Genomic DNA, 22,524 nt, shown 5'->3' with positions numbered 1-22,524 from the left:
TCATCACCACATTCACCATATTCTTTATGATGATTATTATCATTAGTACTGTTACTACTAGTAGTAGTATTATTATTAATAATTATATATTTTAAATAATTAAATTATTTAAATAAGACATATCAATTTCATCATACATAGTATATCTACAATATAATTACAATACAATGTAAATATGTACACTTTGTTATATATATATATATATATATATATATATATATATATATATATATATATATATATTGTTCATCAAGGCACCGTTTATTAAATGTAAAAAAAATTAAATTGTTAAATACTTAAAATTAAAATACCTTAAAATTAAATTAAATAAAATTTTAATTTTAAATACCTGCATTCTTATTGTGTGTAGTTTCAAATGAAATTATTACTCCTGTCATTATTGCCTTTATTACTATTACCATTAATAATAATAATAATAATAATAATAATAATTATTATTATTATTATTATTATTATTATGATTATTATTATTATTATTAAAGTGATTTCTGAAGGAGCATGTGACTCTGAAGACTGGAGTCATGAAGCTGAAAATTCATCTTTAAAATCACTGGAATAAATTATTAAATTAAATGACAAACTACTTTTGAACAGTTATTTTACAGTGCAATAACATTTTACAATTTTACAATTTGTACTGTATTTTTGATTAAATAAATGCAGCCTTGGTGAGCAGGAGAAGCTTATTTTAAAACATTTAAAATTCCTAACTAACCCAAACACTTGACCGGTAGTGTAAATATAGACATACATATTTTTTTTCCAATTCTTATTTGAATGCTTATTTTAAGGTTTATTTATTATTTTATTAATATGTATTTAAAAGCTTATCATCAAGAGACTGCCTTGGTATTTGTCATTATTAAAACACAAAGATTATATAGTTGAAGTTATATAGTTATTAGCCCGCCTGTATATTTCTTACCCCAATTTCATTTTAACAGAGAGAAGATTGTTTCAACACATTTCTAATCATAATAGTTTTAATAACTCATTTCTAATAGCTGATTTATTTAATCTTCGCCATGATGACAGTAAATGATACTTCACTAGATATTTTTCAGGATACTAGTATTCAGCTTGAAGTGACATTTAAACATGTAACTAAGTTAGTTGGGCAAGTTAGGGTAATTAGGCAAGTCATTGTATAACAGTGGTTTGTTCTGTAGACAAAAACAAATATTGCTTAAGGGGGCTGATAATATTGACCTTAAATTTTTTTTTTTAAATTACAAACTGCTTTAATTCTAGCAGAAATAAAACAAATAAGAAGAAAATATATTATAGGAAATACTGTGAAAAATTCCTTGCTCTGTTAAACATCGTTTGGGAAACATTTGAAAATGGAAATATAAAAATTAAAAAATCACATAAAATTCAACTAATAATTTTGACCTCAACTGTATGTGTGCATCTGATTATTGTATTTGTGTTTTGTGTGTTATTGTCAGGTTTGGCTCAGTGTCAGCAGATGGTTTGTACTCGTCTCCTGCTCTTAGAGGTAATCGATTTAATGCAATGCTGGCGGCTCTGACACCAACCCGTCTCGGCCTCACCGTACAAGCCATGGCTGCTATGAAGGTACAGTATACAAACATACAGTTAGCACAGCTGCACTCAAAATACAGTCACCAGGAAAATTCATATGAAAACACAATCACTTCTGTGTAACTCGGTGTGAAGATTCTGCTGTACCACAAGAGGGAGACATATGATTATTATACTATTAAAGCGCTCATCTGAATTAGCTTTTATTTTTCAGTTGAATTTTAATATAAATACAGTACGTTTTTAAATAATTATGTATTTAGCAATTTTGTTATTTATATTCATTTTAGTTTTAATATTTTTATTTTTTGTGATTTACTTTGTTGTTTATCTAGTATTTGTGTTTTTAATGAAGTCATTTTTAGGACATGAGCTTGTATTATATATTGAGCTTTATATACTATATGCTAATATTACGTTTTACATCTGGTATTATTATGTTTTATTATGCCATTTTATGAAGTTTTTGTTTTAATATTTCTATTTTACTAAAATTTTAATATACGATTTAGAAAATTTAGCACTTCAGTTAATATTATGTACATACCATCTTGTTGTTCATCTAGTGTTTGTGTTTATTTAGTTTACAATTACAATTTCAATATAGGTTTTAATAAAAGCAACTTTGTATTTTCTTATCTACATTCATTTTGTTTCAATATTTCAATTTAAGGGTGCTTTCACACCTGTGAATTGATTCAGTTGTTCAGAAACAGAGATTACAATTGTTACATTGTTGTTCTTTGCTCTTGGAGCGGTTCGCTTTCACACTGCAAAGTTTCTAATCGGACCAAAAGAGCTAAAACAAGTCACGTGCAAGTAAACTCTCCTTACATTGGTCAGAGTGTCAGGGTTTATTTTGCAGCGTCCCGCTAAGCTGTCAGGAGAGGTGGTGGTTTGGTGGTGATTGACAGGGTGCGCGTGACGTGTCTGAGGAGAGACACGGTGGGGAGGGGTGAGAAGGGTGCGCGACGATGCCTATTTGAGGACTGGGAGAGAGACGTGAGATTACCGGGAGATCATCACGCGGGCATCCGGAGACTCGCGAAACTTCCCGCTCTACTCATAATTCTCTCTTCATATAGCCGTAAGCCTATTACATATCCATAAAACACTGTGATATAACCGCGCTCGGATCGGATCGCTTTCTCATTGCAATCGAACCACTCCAGGGTTCGTTTCAATCGAGCCGAGACCACCTCATTCAAGCGATCTCGGAGCGATTACTTTGGCGCGGAACAGAGCGCAATTGCCCTGTTCACATATGCCAATCGAACCGCGCTAACTGGGCAAACGAGATACGTTCCGAAACAAAAGTGTAGGTGTGAAAGCACCCTAAGTAAATGTTTTAGTAACTTTAGCAATTTAGCTTATATTTAATATGAGCTAAAGTGCTAAATTTACTAAAATAATAATAATGATAATAATTAAATAAAAATAATAATAATAATTTCTTACATTTATATAACGCTTTTCTGGGCACTCAAAGCGCTTTACACAATGGGGGGAATCTCCTCATCCACCACCAGTGTGCAGCATCCACCTGGATGACGTGACGGCAGCCACTTTGCGCCAGACCGCACACCACACACCAGCTGATTGGTGGAGAGGAGACAGAGTGATAAAGCCAATTATGATATGGAGAGGTTTAGGAGGCCATGATGGACAGAGGCCAGTGGACAGATTTAGCCAGGATGCCGGGGTTAAACCCCTACTCTTTTACAAAGAACATCCTGGGATTTTTAATGACCACAGAGAGTCAGAACCTTGGTTTGACGCCTCATCCGAAAGAAGGCGCTCACTGAGCAGTATAGCGTCCTCGTCACTATACTGGGGCATTAGGACCCTCACAGACCGCAGGTTGGGCGCCCCCTGCTGGCCTCACTAACACCACTTCCGGCAGCAACCTAGCTTTCCCATGTGGTCTCCCATTCAGGTATTGACCGGGCGCAGCCCTGCTTAGCTTCAGTGGGCGACCACGTGGGAGTTGCAGAGAACTAGCTGCCAATATTTACTTAAATTGAAATATTAAAACAAAATGAATGCAAATATGGGTTTTTAATGAAGTCATTTTTTTAGGACATCAGCTTGTATTATGTATTAAGTTTAATAAATGTTATATATTATATGCTAATATTAAGTTTGTTAATAAGTAATTCTGGTATTATTATGTTTTATTATGCCATTTTATGAAGTTTTTGTTTTAATATTTCTATTTTACTCAAATTTTAATTTCAGATTTAGAAATTTTAGCACTTCAGTTAATATTATGCACATTTCATCACGTTGTTCATTTAGTATTTGTGTTTCTTATTTTAGCTTAATTTTACAATTACAATTTCAATATAATTTTTAATAATTATTTATTTAGCAAATTTGTATTTTCTTTTGTTATTTTCATTCATTTTGTTTTAATATTTCGATTTTAAGTAAATGTTTTAGTAAGTTTAGCACTTTAGCTTATATTATATATTAATATGTTTTACATCTAGTATTTGTGTTTTATTATATGTCGTTTTATTAAGATTTGTTTTAACATTTCTATTTTATTTACATTTTAATTTCAGTTTTAGTCATTTTAGCACTTCAGTTTATATTGCATATTATATACTTATTATTGCGTTGTTCATCAAATATTTGTGTTTTTTATTTTAGTTTCAATTATAATTAATATTTGTGTTATTTAACAAAAGCATACTATCATTCTTATAGATCAGATGTGAGTTCAGACTTAATTAGGTCATTAATTATCTATTCAAAATACAAGATTACTCTCTCATATATTGTTCGAACATTCTATCATGCGTAAAACATAAAAGTGAAGCTTTTTCCATCCAGTGAAAGTGGGTGGATCTGCGGTCAGACCACACTCATCTTCCTTTAAGTGTTTTCAAATGTATTTGTATGGTGTTTTTCACAAAGCAGCGCTGGAGAAAATCATAACGCTGACCTTTATATAATATTATAATATCCTAATGGCTGTCAGATAATATACTGAAAATTGCATTTTGCAATTCAAGCGATCAGGCAGCGGAGATTTGCTACATTGTCTACTGTACATCATCCTACACAAATATGCTGTGTGTATGAAAATTAATATAAGTGTGCTTGTATACTTTAAATGTCACCCTCACTTTTAAAACATCGATATGAAAATAAATGCCAGTCTTTAAAGGTGAAGTCAGTGATGGTCTTCAAAAGCATTTGTTGTTGTGCTGGTTGAAAGTCTCTTCACATTCTAATAGTAATGATTACAGTAAATGATCTAAATGTGTTTATATGTATTTTTATATTTTGGGTAAGGCGTAAAACTAAAAAATGTTCATCCAATAAATAGAATTGGACCGACATCTCTCATAATTCCAATAAGTAGGCCAAACTGTCTGTCAGCAAATGCAGATTTGAACAACTGCGCAGCCGTTTGTACGCAGCTCCACCGACCATCGTTTGTGCTGCGCATTTACGAGAGAGGGAGAGAGAGAGCGCGATCAGTAAAAACCTGCTGAATCAAAACTTTTTAAAAACCTGAATCAATATTGGAGTTACCTTTGCACGATGGAGACAGGATGACACAATGTCTGAAAGATTTCTCTTAGACAGGTAATGTTCTGTTTTAAAACAGTTTTAGCTTCACGCAAAGCTGATGTAACGTTAGATGTTGTTGTTACAAATGGGTTAAATCTTCACAGAAGTGTTGTTCAGCTACTAAAATCTTCTGATTAAAGATTGATAAGACTATTTTCAGTTTCATAAGGGACCTTTTACAGCATCGGTATTGTAGATTTTAATTAGTTTAACAACAAAACACAAGTAAATAGCGATATTCCGCTTAGTCTCTCCCTATATTGTTTACCATGCAACTCTAAATATTCACTCTGAAATAGCATGTCAGTTTGGCTTGCATGCTGCTGGGCAAGCACTAGTCGCTTTTAACACATGAGAGAGGATTATTTTGGTGTGCTCGTGTTTAAGGAGGCGTGGCTCTAGACGGCAGGGGAGGGACTGTGATTCAGAGATTTATGCTAAGCTGTTAGCATTGTGGACAGGCCTGGATTGGCTAATCGGGAGGACCGGGAGAATTCCCGGTGGGTCGGTCTTTTTTTTGGCCGCGAGGGCCGGTTTTCCTAGCTTCAGAATCTGTTGCTCTCAGCAGTCACATTTTTAAAATTTATTTATTTATTTACTTGACCACAGCCTTTTTATTTATTATTTTACCGCAGCTCTGCTCTTTTTATCTATTTTCTCGCTGCTTCGTGAGCAAGATGCAGTCTGCAGGTTAATGAGCCAGATGTGTCACAATTCTATGTATAGATTATGGTCCAGTGGTTAGCACGTTAGGTTACGACGTCGCTGACCCGGGTTCGATCCTCCTCAAAGTAATTAATTTTTTTCATATTTATTGTTAAAACATATAATACTGTTAGGGTTGTTGCACATTTGAAGTTCTAAAGCAGCTGTTTTCTCAAAAAAAGACGTGATAGTGTCATTAGAAACTGATTTGGAAATGACCTTATTTTAATATAGTCACTCGTGAACTGAGGTGGGCCGGTCCGAGGCTTGAAACTCCAGGGCTGAAAAGGAGTCCCACTCTGGCCCTGATTGTGGAAGATCACCTACTGCTCCTTTAATGCTTAGGTGCACAGATTTAAGCTTACTCACATTTTAAAGAAGGCAGATATCAGATTGTAGCTGAAATTAAAAAAGTTAAAAAAGTTTAACAAAACAAAAGTCTTTATGTTTACATAAAATAATAAGAAATATATTAGAATGCATAAAATATGTATCTTACAAAATCAGTTTTAGCCTTAATATCTAAACAAATTATATTCCAAATTTGAAGTTGATATCTCAAAAGATAAGCTTTCAGTCAGATTTTGTTTGGCCGCAGTACTAAACATGACCACTAGGTCACATCCACTTTCCATTAGTGACCAAACTAGAGCACCATCTTCTTGAGTCGACTATTTTGTTAAAGAATCAATAGTTTTAAACATGCTGCACTTTCAGATTTAAACCTCAGCTGGATGTTTTCATTCACTTAGTGCTGTGTTACTGTGTTAATTTTCAAAAACCCATAATAGGGGCTCTTTAACGTCCTTTCCAATTTGTTTTTTCTCCACAGTTGGGGCTCATCATTGCTGTTTGCTACAGTCACAGGTAGGAAAATCTGTTTACGTTGTGTACAATAAGAGCAAATGTCACCCTTGCTATGAAAAAAATAACTAGAAACTATTTCACAGTACATTGTTTCATCTACATTCATTCTTCCATAGTGCGGCGCCACACCAAAATTCATTCCCACCACGGCTACATTACAGCTTCTCATTCAAAGCATTCAGTCCTTCTTTTTTTTAATAGTGGGTTATAAATCGCACCAAAACGTATTGAAAGGTTAGTGAATAATAACAGTGCGCACTTTTCTGTAATCGTAGTAGTGCTGTGCGTTATTTGTTTAACCCTTTAAGATGATAGATAATAAATAAATATAAATTTATAAACAAAAGTCTATGGCTCTGCATACAATGACTTTATCTTGCTGGAGTTTATAGCCGTTTTACTTTACATCAAGACGCATCAAGAAGTGCAAGAAGTTTTTTGTGCATAAACAGAGAACATTGGCGCTCAAGCAAAGAGATTTGCATTACCGGCAATTTTCCGGAAAGGTCTGTATGTTTGAACAGGCCCTGTTTGAAAATACCGGTAAATTCGTTCCGGCCATTTTCCGGAAAGAGAAGTTGTAACATTACTGGTAATTTGCCGGAATGCTTCGCTGTGTGAACATAGAAGTAAAATTGCCGGAAAGAGCATGTCACATCTAGAACGTGCTGACGTGAGACGTCTACTTTAGCCATTCAGAACACTCAGACTCATTCACATCTGCGCCGTTCATGAAAATAAAAGCCTTTGAATATTTTTCCGGACACATTTTGCTGCAAGATGTTAGTCAGATAACATTTGTATGTTCCTTCTTAATGCCCACTGTGTAAAAAATTATCGATAAAATGCTTATAAGCCGTTGTTTGTTTACCTTTAATGTCTGAGGCATGTGCAGTCTGTGCACGTGAAGCAGCCGGTGAGCGCCAGCACACACACATATTACGTACATCTCGACACGTGAAAGTGTTCCTCATTTGTTTTCATTGAAGTTGTTCACAGTACTTGTCCATCCAAATAGTTTGTAATGTAGTCAAATGTTTACAAATCCAAGCACAGCCGTTTAGAGGTTATTTCTGGTTAATGATGTCAGAATTTAGATATTTTGGAATGGATGTGTAAATGGTCTTTTCCGGAAAAATTCCGTAACGTCCGTGCCTGTGTGAACAGCGCTTTTTAAAATTTACCGGTAAAGTCGTTCCAGAAATTTTCTGAAAATTTACTGATATCACTGTGTGAAAGGGGCTACTGAAATAACACAATAGGTAGTTGAAAGATCTGTGTAAAAGGCCTGCCACCACAGCTGGAAAAAATCCTAGAGGAAACACTGCAGTACTTTAAAATACTCAGAAATGTCTCTGCCAACGTTTTCAAACAATTATATTTGATTTACCAAAGTCACACAAGTGTCAATTTCACATCTGTCACATCCATAGCAGAGAGGTGTAACATCCATAACCACGCTTTTCCCCCATAAATGCAAACATGTCAAATAAAATAAAGTCATTCGTGTTTGTCCCTGACAAAAGTCTTGTTGCTTATCTATTTTGTAGGGACACCTGCTATCAACCTGACTTTTAATTAATCAACTGGTGTTAAAATGGCTCATATGAATAGCTAAAATCCTCCCAAATGATGTTCAATGCACTGAAATGAATTTGTTTCACTGAAAAAAGATTTAGCATTTAATAAAGAGAGAAAAGTCCAATTTTGGCAAGACAAAAGTTCTGTCGCCTATACAGAAATTGAACAAATTTACTGCAAATACAAAAATATGTCAGCAAATTAAGTAGTGGTGCTGAGAGATCCAACTTTAATATCTTGTATGTCTTCCATGAGCTTGAAGAACTGCATCCATGCTAGGTAGCTACGATTTCTTGGTGTTTTAGACTATTGATGTTGCCATCCACTCTGCAGATCTATCGCACACCCTCATACTGGATGTAACCCATGATGTAAACCATGATTTTTCCACCAAACTTCACTGTTTTCTGGGTGAATCTCGGATCCATGCGGGCTCCAGTAGGTCTCCTGCAATATTTGTGGCTATTGTGGTGTAATTCAGATAAAGATTCATCTGGAAAATCCACCTGCCACTTTTCCAGTGTCCATCCATTAAGCAGACTGCGGTTTTTCAATTGTCTTTTGTTTAGTGCTGGCTTCTGGGCACAGATTCGGCTATGGAGGCCATTTCGAGATAGAATCCGACAAACTGTTTAGGTTGACACAGGGACTTCAGTTTACCAGGTCTCGTGGAGCTCTACGGCAGTGGAGAATGAGCTGGCCTTGGATTTTCGAGCCAACAAACAGTCCTCTCTTGTCTTGTGGGGTCTGCCTGATCTGAGCTTGTCAAAAAAGTCTCCAGTCTCTTCAAATCGTTTTTTTATCCTTTGTACTTGATGCTGAAACACTTTGAAGGTGTCTGCTACATCAGCAGTGGATTTGGTCTTCAGCCTCTTGATAACTAACACTTTCAACCCAGGCTCATTGTGGAAACGTAGTCCCGTGGACGTTTCTGGAGACCGCGGAATACGTCCTGGCGGGTACGTACGGCTGCAGTTTTTGTTTTCGCAAATCCGCAAGAGGCCGCTGTTGCGCACTTTTTCGCACCTCAGATGCCTCTCGCGGGCACGAACCCGCCGGAGGCCGCTGTCCGACTGACCGGATGATTGACTGCGCGATCGGCCGACTCGCCCTCCACCTTCCCTGAACCCAACCAATTTTACAGATCGACCTGCCCGCCCGCTCGCTTCCCTAAACCCGAGCAACAGTTCACAAAAGCCATCCAAAAAAATAAAAGCCCTGATTTTTTTTATTCCACTGCGTTTTCGGATTTCGCCGCATTCTCACTCTGTCACAAAACTCGTTCACTTAATTTTTGGGATTCTGTTTTTGTCTTACCTGATTGCTGGAACTGCTCTTCCCTGGACTCGAAACCGGTTGCCGGGGTCGACCCCTTTCCGCATCTCGAGCCTGTCGACGTACACGCTGAGCTGAGTGGACAAACGGGTTGCAGCGGGGAAGCCCTCCACAAGGAGGTAAGGCAAGCGCGAAAGGGAACAGCGTCACACCGCCCCGCAGCGTTCGCTTGAAAAAAAATAAACGCGGCCGTACGAACCCCCCGGGACGTATTCCGCTGTGTCCAGAAACGTCCGCGGGACTACGTTTTCAGAATGAGCTTGGGTTGAACACTTTAGTCTCAGGGTGAATCTTAGGCATGTTTGCATAGGTCTAGTTGCAGCTGATGTGAAGGTCTAATGTACTGTGGTTCTTTTTATACACACCGTAGACCTAATTGGTCCATTATTAGTCACAGGTGAAGCTCATATGACAAGGCGACAACACTCATGTCTTTGCAAAAATTGACTCAATGGGCTTTACCAAGCTGGGACTATTAAAATACTTTTTGACAGTTTCATTTTTCACGGAAACATTATTTCAAAAGATGTTGGGAAAATAACTAGCCATTTCTCGTAAAAAAATCTTAATTAGAAATATATTTCAGTGACACTTCAGGTCAATTTGTACTCAAGCGACAAGACTTTTATCAGGGACTGTATAGAGAGCATCTCTCATCCTGTTGATTAGCATCATTTATTTTGGTTTGTGCAGTTTAATTCACAGAATTTCGACAAAGTATGTTGTATTTTGTAAACTGGCAGACTTTTTTGGTCGTATCCCTAACACATGTTTATTTAACTCATTCAAAGGGTTCTGTTTTGACGGTCCATGCGCCAAGTCCAGAGTGCAGGGCGCAAACGCATTCAGGGCGTGTCAGAATCCATATTTGCTAATTTAAGGACGGAAAAATCCGCTTTGCGCCATGGCGCATGGTCTAAAAGGGTTGAGCTTATTTTCTTAATGAGTTATAGGTGTGTTTTGAGAATAAACCAATCAGAGTCTCATCTCCCATTCCCTTTAGTTGCGTTGCGCCATGGTGCATTTGCTATTTACATGACGTAAAGTAAGTGTAAGTGGAAAAACTGAGCATTTCACTAGCAAGGAAACAGTTAAAAAAGAGCATCTAGAGCATGAGAGATAAATTTTTAACTTTCACTTTCGCTCTTGTGGATATGGAAAACTTGTACGCACAGACATCCAATTAGCCTATAAATAATTAATTTTGTTTGTTACGCGCAAAGATTTGTTTCAAAACTGTTTCTAAATTCAGTTCTAATTTCTAGCAAACGAATAAATGAACAATAATAACAAAGTGTGTGTTAAAAAAACTGAGTAATATCCTAATACACATGCTGTGCCCCATATGGTCTAAAACCTGACAGGTGGACAAATCTAAGCTTGTTTTTAATAAAACAAATATAAATATGCATATAATAAATAATACTTCTAATAATAATAATAACATTATACAAAAGCAAATAGTTATGAATGAACTGAAAAATCCCCCGAGATGAAGGCAGTTTTTTTATATTTATGTAGGCTAGAAAATAATATGTTTTGTAATATTTTAATCCTTTATATTTATATCCTATATATACTCATATTATATCCTATTGTAACGAGGAGACTGACACGGAGGGATCCATTATGCAGTATTTATTAATCACACTCTTACTCAAACACTCAATATGCACAAAGGTGCAAACACACATCAACAGTAGTAGTAATGGTCTCAAGGCTGGCGGCAGACAGACACAGAGTGATTTACCAGGCATGGGTCAAAGGCAGGCGGCGTGAATCAGAGTCCGTGTATCAGGCTTGGGTCGAGGGCAGGCAGCAAGTATCAGAGTCCGTATAACAGGCTTGGGTCGAGGGCAGGCAGCGAGTATCAGAGTCCGTGTATCAGGCTTGGGTCGTGGGCAGACAGAAGACAAAGCAGAGTCAGAGACGGGCTGGAGTAATTCACAGGAGATCAGGCAGGATATAACGCTCAGTAATGCTGGCCGGGGCTGAACAAGACTTCTCACTGACTGAGTGTTTGAGTGTGGCTTATAAAGGGTACGTGGGTCGTTAACTGGGATGTGATTCAGGTGTGCACAATCAGTGTAAGTGGATGATGTAATGCTAGAAGTCCGGAGATGGCGGCCTCTGCTGGCCAGCGAGGGGAATGACTGGGACCGAGTCGGTGACACCTATATATATCCTTAATATTTTAATTATTTTTCATATGTAAAGATATTTGCGTATTGCTCTACATCTTGTGTGTATTAAGCAGTGTGTAAGCGAGGCGCACAACTAACGTGCACAGCGCTGGAAAATAAACCGGCTTTGTTCTGGTCTATTGAAAATTATAGTTCCTAAAAATAGCAACGCGCCAGCAATGCGCCTCAATACCACCTCTTTTCTTAGACCAGAACGCCTATGGGCGCACATATGAGCACAAATGCATTTGCTATTTAAACAGTGTGGCACAAAAGGACAAAACAACTCTTGCTCCAAGCTGAAACTAGCAAACAACAATTGCGTCCCGCCTTGCGCCGGGTGTATGATAGGGCCCAAAATCTTAAAAGATGTTCACAGATTGATATTTTTTCTGCTCCCCTAACTCTGTGATTAGTAGGTTTGGAAAATATAAACTGATGTTTCAATATAATGTTAACAATTACTTTCCATGTGAATTTCTGTTTTGGGTTTTTACTGCAAATGTCACATCCATAACGCTGGAATTGCTTGATTATAAAATTCACGCGAAGAGATCAAACATATTCCCTGTAATTATTTATTATCAGCATCTCACAGCCGCGCTCCTTCAAACGCAAAAACCGACATCAAAACTGCATCGACGAGTTTCAAAAGCTATTTATGTGGTCGCAGGGAAGAGAAAAATAAACAACAAACTCTAGAAATGAGCATGATCGTTGTGACGTGTGGAGTTTTCTCCTCACCGCAGAAAGAGAATCATCCAGCATGCAAGCGTCTGCGTGGGCGAATCAACATGGCATCCCCAGAGCGCAGAGAGAGAGAGAGAGAGAGAGAGAGAGAGAGAGAGAGAGAGAGAGAGAGAGAAAAGAAAAAACAGAAAGAGAGGAAATGTTTGCTTTCTATAGTTGCAGGTTTTCCATTTGCAAAGCAGCTCTGCGCACCCACACATCAGAGGAGGAACAAAGTTACCAAAAAACACGTCTGAGCGCTCAAGGCCTCGCCAGGTGTGAGAGAGAAACCGCAGTTCGAGCTCTCAGCCACCACACCTCCCATCTTTATTACGACACGCACCACAAAACCAGCACGCTTTCTGAACACCGCTTAAACTGTACTGCAGTGAAACTACAGACAGCGACTGGTCAACCATCAGGTGCTCGTACATCTGATGGAGACACCTCCATTGCTGAGTCTTCCGACGGGTAACTAGGTCAGGATTTGATGATGCATTTAAAGCAAGATGACATGAACAAACACAAAATACAGTTATTACAGTATTTTTGCTAACATTAGTTATGTAATGGAAATAAAGTGATAATAAAAATTATGACAGCTGTCTGGGATGGATATAAACTCACCGGCCACTTTATTAGGTACACCTGTCCAACTGCTTGTTAACGCAAATTTCTAAGCAGCCAATCACATGGCAGCAACTCAATGCAGATAGGCATGTAGACATGGTCAAGACGATCTGCTGCAGTTCAAACCGAGCATCAGAATGGGGTAGAAAGTAACTTTGAATGTGGCATGGTTGTTGATACCAGACGGGCTGGTCTGAGTATTTCAGATACTGCTGATCTACTGGGAATTTCACGCACAACCATCTCTGGGGTTTAGAGAGAATTGTCCGAAAAAGAGAAAATATCCAGTGAGCGGCAGTTCTGTGGGCGCAAATGCCTTGTTGATGCCAGAGGTCAGAGGAGAATGACCAGACTGGTTCCAGCTGCTAGAAAGGCAACAGTTTCTCAAATAAGCACTCGTTACACCCGAGGTCTGCAGAAGAGCATCTCTGAACACGTCCAACCTTGAGGCGGATGGGCTACAGCAGCAGAAGACCACACCGGGTGCCACTCCTGTCAGTTAAGAACAGGAAACTGAGGATACAATTTACACAGACACACCAAAACTGGACAATAGAAGATTGGAGAAACATTGCCTGGTCAGATGAGTCTCGATTTCTGCTGCGACCATCAGATGGTAGGGTCAGAATTTGGAATCAACAGTGGGCATGGATCCATCCTGCCTTGTATCAACGGTTCAGGCTGGTGGTGGTGGTGTAATGGTGTGGGGGATATTTTCTTTGGGCCCATTAGTACCATTTGAGCATCGTGTCAATGCCACAGCCTACCTGAGTATTGTTGCTGACCATGTCCATCCTTTTAAGACCACAGTGTGTATACCACGTCATATCATAAAGAGCAAATCATCTCTGACTGGTTTCTTGAACATGACAATGAGTTCACTGTACTCAAATGGCCTCCACAGTCACCAGAGCTCAAACCAATAGAGCACCTTTGGGATGTGGTAGAACGGGAGATTCACATCATAGATGTGCAGCTGACAATCGTGGAGCAACTGTGGATGCTATCATGCCAATATGGAGCAAAATCTCTGCGGAATATTTCCAGCACCTTGTTGAATCGATGCCATAAAGGATTAAGGCAGTTCTGAAGGCAAAAGGGGGTCCAGCCCAGTACTAGTAAGGTGTACCTAATAAAGTGGCCGGTGATTATAATATGTTGCTGTTTTATTTGAGCTATTTCTGTTTAGCTTTGTTTTATTTCATTTTATTTAGTTTAGTTAATTTTATTTGCTTTTCAATATAGCTGCAATCTTTTTCAGTTTGACTGATTGATTGATTGATTGATTGATTGATTGATTGATTGATTGATTCATTCATTCATTCATTCATTCATTCATTCATTGTTGATTTATTGTTGTCAATAACACATGTCTGATTTTCAAATATCAAATATTTGCAGTTTATTTTCATCAAATCATTAAATAAAAACCAGATAAAGGTAAAAAACGTGAACTTGTTTTGCAAAAAAATTTGATAAAAAATTCAGAGAATTTTAATATTATTTACAACTTAACTTACCATATATGGTAACTTAATTCACTCTGATAAACTGATTTACAAGATAATTAATTTTGTTGTTGTGCCATAAACGTTCAAACATCTTTGAATAACCCCTAACACTCCAGAGTTTCAATAAGTGTCTTATAAAGGGTTAATTAAAGTGGTTATTGCAGCTAACAGCATACTTAAAAATTTCATAGAGGACGTCCAGTACCAACTTTATGCACATAAAACGAGTTGTGAATTCTATATTATCTTAAGTCGATGTGTGGCGGAGTAAACGACAGACAAACAGAGTCCTCCATCATGAGTTTAGTGTTGTGCAGGACAGTCGTTCAGATGACATGCTTCAGGAAATGTGTGTTTTCGTCATGTGGTTCCACCTTGTCTTCCGCCGTCTTCTATATGTTCAACTACAGCCTGCTGTGGGGTTCAAAATAGACACTGCGGTTCTGATGACTTCTGCTTTACTTCTGAAGAAGAGATTTTTACATTAAACATCCCTCATGATGGTTGCTATGTCAGTGCTATAAAATCCATAGATATATCTTTATCTCAATGACAACCGTAACTAATGTTGGGCCTTGTTGGCTGCAGAATACATAATAATTGCTGAAAAACTTGGAAATGAATCAACACTGAACTGACTTGAGGAGATAAACGCTGTGGAGCTGCTGCTGAACACTGAAACATTTTATGCATTTTTGCCATTCATGATATTTTAGTGTTATGGGGCCCTGAAACACGTTACCTTTTAACAAATGATGGTAACGCTTTATAATAACTACACACTATGAATCATTTTCACAGTATGTCTGATAATATTTTTTCTTCTGGAGAAAATAATCTTATTTGTTTTATTAGTCTCATTTATATTATTTCAGCTAGAATAAAAGCAGTTTTTAATTTTTAAACACCATTTTAAGGTCAAAATTATTAGCTTTAAGCTATATTTTTTCTACAGTCTACAGAACAAAACATCGATATACAATAACTTGCCTAATTACCCTAACCTGCCTAGATAAGCTAGTTAAGCCTTTAAATGTCACTTTAAGCTGTATAGAAGTGTCTTGAAAAATATCTAGTCAAATATTATTTACTGTCATCATGAAAAAGATAAAATAAATCAGTTATTAGAAATTAGTTAAAACCTATATGTTTACAAATGTGTTGAGAAAATCTTCTCTCCGTTAAACAGAAATTGGGGAAAAAAATAAACAGGGGGGCTAATAATTCTTCAGCTAAAAATGACGAGTAAAAGCTCAGTTATATTCTAAATAGGAAAATAAGAATCAAAAAATAAGAATAAGAAAAAATAATAAGAAAATAATAATAATAAATAAATAAATCGATTTATTAATTTCTATTCATTTAAAAATACACAAATGAAACTGCATTGTGTAAAAAATAAATATTTGCAATCTTAACTTTTAAACATCTAAACATTGTTTAAACGATGTTTAAACATAAATAACATTGAAATGTTGTATCATAAAATGTTGCTGTCATAAAATGATTATATTGTTTTTTTTATCCAACTTTGTTGTATTTTGACACTCGTGTTATTTAGCAATGTTTAAACTTTACAATTATTCAGTATCAGAATAATAAAAAGCTTTATTGCCAGGTATGTGTCCCGGGGAAAATCCTCCTGCCAACACCAACAACAGTTTATCAAACTGGGCTTGGCTCGGTTGTAAGCACAGCTGAAAGCTTCCACCATCCAAGTATAGTTTCTGGAGAAGTTTATGAGCTCACAGAGCTGGGTGCACCTCTGAAAGGATCTAGCGGACTCAGACACTGCTCCAAACAAATCTAATCTGTTTTTCAGCCTTCATAAAGCACATAAATACAGTTATTTTCTTAATAAAATCCATGTTAGCCTTTTTCTAACGAAGCTACAGTCACTGGGCAGAATGATTCGCGTCTGTTCTGAAGTGAATTTGATGCACGAATGAAGCGGATTTGACGCGGGAATAGCAAGATTTTTCAGCGCATTCCGCGTCTGGTGTGAACACAGCATTAGAGCAACCGTCTCCCATGTGGAAGGTCGCCGGTTGGATTCCAGCTCGGAGTAGATTGGGTGGTGTAGGACCGGCAGGGGTTACATTGGCGCCATGACCCTAATGGTAGTGAGGTTTAGGGGGTGAGTGTAGCAGAGGCCAGCTAGTGAAGTGCTCTGCAGGTAAACCTCACTCCTCTGATCTCTAAAAATGCTCAGCCGCTAGAGGCCATGGTCTTTAGCCTTCTTGTTAGAGCAACCGACTCCCATGCAGAAGGTCGATCCCAGCTCAGAGCGGGTTGGGTGGTGTAGGTTACACAAGCAAGCATAACTTGTTTTGCGAGTAAAATTTTGCCGGCATACACATTGTAATTGAACTAAGCTGAGCTTAATATTTGATAATCATGCTCTTAAATGAATTATTTAGCTATATTAAAATCAACCCAAGCTCATTCGGAAAACATAGCCCCACGGACGTTTCTGGAGGCCGCGATTTACGTGGCCGGAGGTACGTATGTCCGCATTTTTTTTTTTTTTTGAGCGAACGCTACGGGGCGGTGTGGCGCAGCTCCTCTTTTTCGCGTTTACCGGCTGTGACGGCTCACCTCCGTGTGTAGGGCTTTCCCGCCGCAACCAGTTTGGGTTAAGGGAAGGAGGAGGAGGGCGGCTGGGTCGGCCAGTCGATCGTTCAGTCATTCAGTCCGTCAGTTGGACAGACGGTCGCTCGACAGCTGCCCCCGGCGGCTTTTCGCGCGAGAACAGCGCAGGCGCGTATGGCGCGCGTTCCTGAGAGGTGTACAAGATGTGAAAAAACTCGGCACAGCGCCCTCTCGCGGATTCGCGAAAACAAAAACTGCACAAATACGTACCTCCGCGGGGCTACGTTTCCACAATGAACCTGAGTTGATTAAAATCAAAGTTTACCCAAAAATTTTAATTCTGTCTTCATGTACTCATCCTCTACTTATTCTAAATCTGTTTGAGTTTCGTTCTTCTGCTCAACACAAAATACAAAAAATATATAATAAAAATAAAAAAAAACATCCATTGTTTTCCATAGTATGTTTTTCCTACTATGAATGTTAATGGTTGCTTTTTCTCATCATTCTTCAGAATATATTGTTTTGTGTTTCATAGAAGAAGATTAGAACCACCATTGTCGTTTTTTGGTCAACTCTCCTGTTAATTCTGCTTCATGTTTAATATTATCATGTGTAGCCGTTCTAAAAATAAACATAGCTTGACTTCATTTCAACAGTAGATTGTTTCTACATTAGCATCCGTAACCAAACATGCTTTTAACATGCATTCAAAAGGCGTCTGCTTAACTTGAAGAAGCCTGTACGGCAGAATGCACTTAGCTTTATATGATGCAAGTTACAATAGGACTTCTGTGTGGGCTTCTCACCTTTAAAACCACACATACGTGCACACACACTCAGACACTTACACTCCTATGGCGCCTGCTGTGTGGGGAAGCCACCTGCGTTTGTTAGATGTAGAGATACAGTTTGTGGTACTTCAAGGGTAACAGGTGTACAGAAGCTAAACTTCAGTACTGCAGAAATTCACAAACACGTCGAGGCAGAAGACCAGCCGTCCACCACAGTCAGCGGTTAGAGAAGTGGGTTAACTGGAAGCTTATTATTGGTTTATTTGCCCCTGTGTGTGTCTGCAGTCGCCGTCTAGGTGTGTTACGACGTTGAAATCTTTGCTTTGACCCCATTTTGGTTGACTCTCAGAAATAAAGGTACAAAATCTGTCTCTGAAGCGGTACCTTTTGTACTTTACAGCTGCACATCAGTGTCTTTAAGGTACACTTTTGTACCCGCAAGGTTCACTTTTGTACCTTTAAGGCAGGGCTGTTCAATTAGTTTGTCATGGGGCAGTTCATGAAAAGCATCCCAAATGAGGGGCCGGAAAGATATGACTTGCAATTTATGTAATATTATTACAAACCCGATTCCAAAAAAGTTAGGACATTGTACAAATTGTGAATAAAAAAGTAATGCAATAATTTACAAATCTTATAAACTTATATTTTATTTACAATAGAATATAGATAACATATCAAATGTTGAAAGTGAGTAATTTTTAAATTTCAGGCCAAATGTTGGCTCATTTTGGATTTCAAGATAGCTACACATTCCAAAAAGGTTGGGACAGGTAGCAATAACAGGCTCGAAAAGTAAAATGTATGTATTAGGAACAGCTAGAGGACCAATTGTCCACTTATTAGGTTAATTGGTGACATAATTGCGTATAAAAAGAGCCTCTCAGAGTCTCATGCTGCGTTCACAGCAGACGCGGCACGCGCGTCAAGAGCGAGTGATTTACATGTTAAGTCAATGCAAACGCGCGAATAGACATCCTGCGGCACGATACGCGCGAATGGCGGGACGCAAATTGCGCGAATGGCGCGGGACGAATTGATCGTTTTGCGCGTTTGACGCGTTTAATGAGCGTTTCACGCGAATCTCTCGAATTCGAAAATCTGAACTTCAGCGTACATTCGCGCCGCATTAACCAATCAGAAGCTTGCTCTTGTGGGGGAGTGATTGTGACGTAGAACCTGTTGTCGGTGTTCCGAGAGAAATCCTCCAGCCTTCACCGACAACACTTCATCAAACTTGGCTTGGCTCAGTCAGAAACACCGCTGAAAGCCTCCGTTATCCAGGTTCAGTTTCTGGAGGAGTTTATAAACTCACAGAGCTGGATGCACCTCTGAAAGGATGTAGTGGACTCAGACACGACCCTAAACGTATCAACGCTGTTTTTCAGTCTCCATAAAGCACATAAACACTGTTATTTTCTTCATAAAATCCATGTTAGCCATTTAGCTATGAAGATAGAGTCTTCGGGCAGACAGAAGCCCTGCCCATCACGCGAATCCGCGTCTGTTCTGAAGTGAATTTGACACGCGAATGAAGCAGGGTTTGACGCGCGAATGAAGCAAGTAAACTCAAATGTTCACACGGCTATTTACGCGCAAATAGCGCGATTTATCCGCGCCTGGTGTGAACACAGCATGAGAGTGGCAGTGTCTCTTCGAGCAGTGGTTCCCAAATCTTTTTATCACCGCCGACCGGTCAACGGTTGCCAATTTACAAAGGACTGTTGTGGGGGTGGGGGTGGGGGGGTGGGTTGCTTCACGTAATCACAGCTACTGCGCTAGTGCATCCAAGGTTAATCATGAACAACTATTGTGAATAAAATCTGAATGCAATGATGTGAAAGCTCCAAATTTCAGTATTTTATTCAGAATAGAACATAGATGACATGTCAAATGTTTAAACTGCGAAAATGTATATTTTTAGGGGAAAAATAAGTTGATTTTATATTTCATGGCATCAACACATTTCAAAAAATTTGGGACAAGACCATGTTTACTACTGTGAGGCATCCCGGCACTATCGCGGTCTGATTATGTTTCAATCAAAGTTTATATGCATCAAATACATAACATCTGTGCCAAACATTTCAACTGACGAACATATTAACAACAACCGTATAGCCGAATTAAATGTATGCATTGGCATGTTACAGTCCTAATGAGTATGATTATGTGAATAGCTATAGATACATATTGCAATGATTTTGGGTACTTACTTAGTGATGCACGCACACATATATGCACAATCCTTAAATGCTCTGCTGATTTGGACTCTACAATACCTGTTTTACAACTTTAAACTATCAACAACCGCCACTGAGCGATATTCTATCATTTTTTTCCGCTCCGTGGTGGATTTTGGCATAGTCCATTTCACGTGAGATGGCGGGGGTGAGTGGAAGAAACCAAGTCGCGGGGGGAATATTTTTTACAGAAATAATTTATGATTTCTTATGTGGCCCGGTACCAATTGTTCCACAGTGGGAACCACTGTCTAACTGGTCAAGAAGAGCAGAGAATCACCAATTTCTCCAATGCTGCGTCAAAAAATAGTGGAGCAATATTAGAAAGGAGTTTCTCAGAGAAAAATTGCAAAGAGTTTGAAGTTATCACCATCTACCGTGCATAATACCATCCAAAGATTCAGAGAATCTGGAACAATCTCTGTGAGTAAGGGTCAAGGCCTGAAAACCATAATGGATGCCTGTGATCTTCGGGCCTTAAGACGGCAGAAACAGGAATGCTACTATATGGAAATCACAATATGGGTTTAGGACTACTTGCAGAAAACATTGTCGGTGAACACAATCCACCGTGCCATTCGCCGTTGCCGGCTAAAAGTCTATAGGTCAAAAAAGAAGCCTTATTTAAACATGATCCAGAAGCGAGGTGTTTTTTTTGGGCCAAGGCTCATTTAAAATGGACTGTGGCAAAGTTGAAAACTGTTCTGTGGTCAGACGAATCCAAATTTGAAGTTCTTTTTGGAAAACTGGGACGCCTTGTCATCCAGACTAAAGAGGACAGGGACAACCCAAATTGTTATCAGCGCTCAGTTCAGAAACCTGCATCTCTGATGGTATGGGGTTGCATGAGTGCATGTGGCATGGGCAGTTTACACATCTGGAAAGGCACCATCATTGCTGAAAGGTATATCCAAGTTCTAGAACAATATATGCTCCCATTCAGACGTCGTCTCTTTCAGGGAAAACCTTGCATTTTCCAACATGACAATGCCAGATCACATACTGCAGCAATTACAACATCATGGATGCCTAGAAGAAGGATCCAGGTGCTGAAATGGCCAGCCTGCAGTCCAGATCTTTCACCCATAGAAAACATTTGGCACATCATAAAGAGGAAGATGTGACAAAGAAGACCTAAGACAGTCGAGCACCTAGAAGCTTGTTTTAGACAAGAATGGGATAGCATACCTATTTCTAAACTTGAGCAACTTGTCTCCTCAGTTCCAGAAGGTTGTAAAAAGATGAGAGGATGCCTCACAGTGGTAAACATGGTCTTGTCCCAACTTTTTTGAAATGTGTTGATGCCATGAAATATAAAATCAACTTATTTTTCCCCTAAAATTATACATTTTCGCAGTTTAAACATTTGACATGTCATCTATGTTCTATTCTAAATAAAATATTGAAATTTGGAGCTTCCACATCATTGCATTCAGATTTTATTCACAATTGATACAGTGTCCCAACTTTTTTGGAATCAGGTTTGTACATAACTCGCATTACGTGTAATGCGTTACCTACAACACTGATGTGTAAGATATTTTTTGGGGATTAATAAGATTTTATAAAAAGTGCTTGCGTAATTAATTTATTTATATAGAATATACAATATATTTTTAATATATAATATTTTGTTCTGCCACAGAAGTGACAACACAATCTCACGGCAATTCGTAACTTTTTCATTTAGTGGCTGATTCGTATGAATTCGTTTGATCTAATTCGTACATTTTAGTACGAGTTGCTAATCCCCCAATGACGGTTCGGGTTCAGGGGTGGGGTTAGGTGCTATGCCTCCTTTTTAAAATAGTACAATTTCGTACGACTGAACTCGTACGAATTCATACAAACGAGCCACTAAACTGGCAAAACGTAAAATACTTACGTTTTCTAGTGAGATCAGGCTGGAAGTGATGTCAGAATTATTAGCCCCCCTTGTTTATTTTTTTCCGCAATTTCTGTTAAACGGAGGGAAGATTTTTTTCAACACATTTCTAAACATAATAGTTTTCATAACTCATCTCTAATAACTGATTTTTTTTTATCTTTGCCATGCTGACAGTAAATAACATTTGACTAGATATTTTTCAAGACACTTCTGTACAGCTGAAAGTGACATTTAAAGGCTTAACTAGGTTAATTAGGTTAACTAGGCAGGTTAGGGTAATTAGGCAAGTTATTGTATAACGATGGTTTGTTC

At 38.2% G+C, this 22,524-nt stretch overlaps 1 protein-coding gene across 6 annotated transcripts in view; it reads left to right on the top strand.

Annotated features, from left to right (window-relative positions):
* Positions 1–22,524, top strand: part of acoxl (acyl-CoA oxidase-like) — a 134,452-nt gene that overhangs the window by 9,543 nt on the left and 102,385 nt on the right. For 5 of the 6 annotated variants that reach the window (XR_012388955.1, XR_012388956.1, XM_068213113.2 and 2 more), the window contains 2 exons: positions 1,473–1,602; positions 6,692–6,726. Coding sequence is in view for 4 of the 6 variants with exons in the window: in XM_068213113.2 (XP_068069214.1) it covers positions 1,473–1,602; positions 6,692–6,726 (165 nt within the window). In the remaining 2 variants the exon portion in view is untranslated. Of the gene's footprint in view, positions 1–1,472; positions 1,603–6,691; positions 6,727–12,731; positions 14,633–22,524 lie in introns of those variants that run through there. The other variant, XM_073920342.1, reaches the window with a different exon arrangement.

Source organism: Danio rerio, chromosome 13, assembly GCF_049306965.1.
Source record: "Danio rerio strain Tuebingen ecotype United States chromosome 13, GRCz12tu, whole genome shotgun sequence".
In the NCBI taxonomy this organism is placed as follows: Eukaryota; Metazoa; Chordata; class Actinopteri; order Cypriniformes; family Danionidae; genus Danio; species Danio rerio.
The sequence above is the reverse complement of the archived record's forward strand: the minus strand, read 5'-3'. Positions and strand labels throughout refer to the sequence as shown.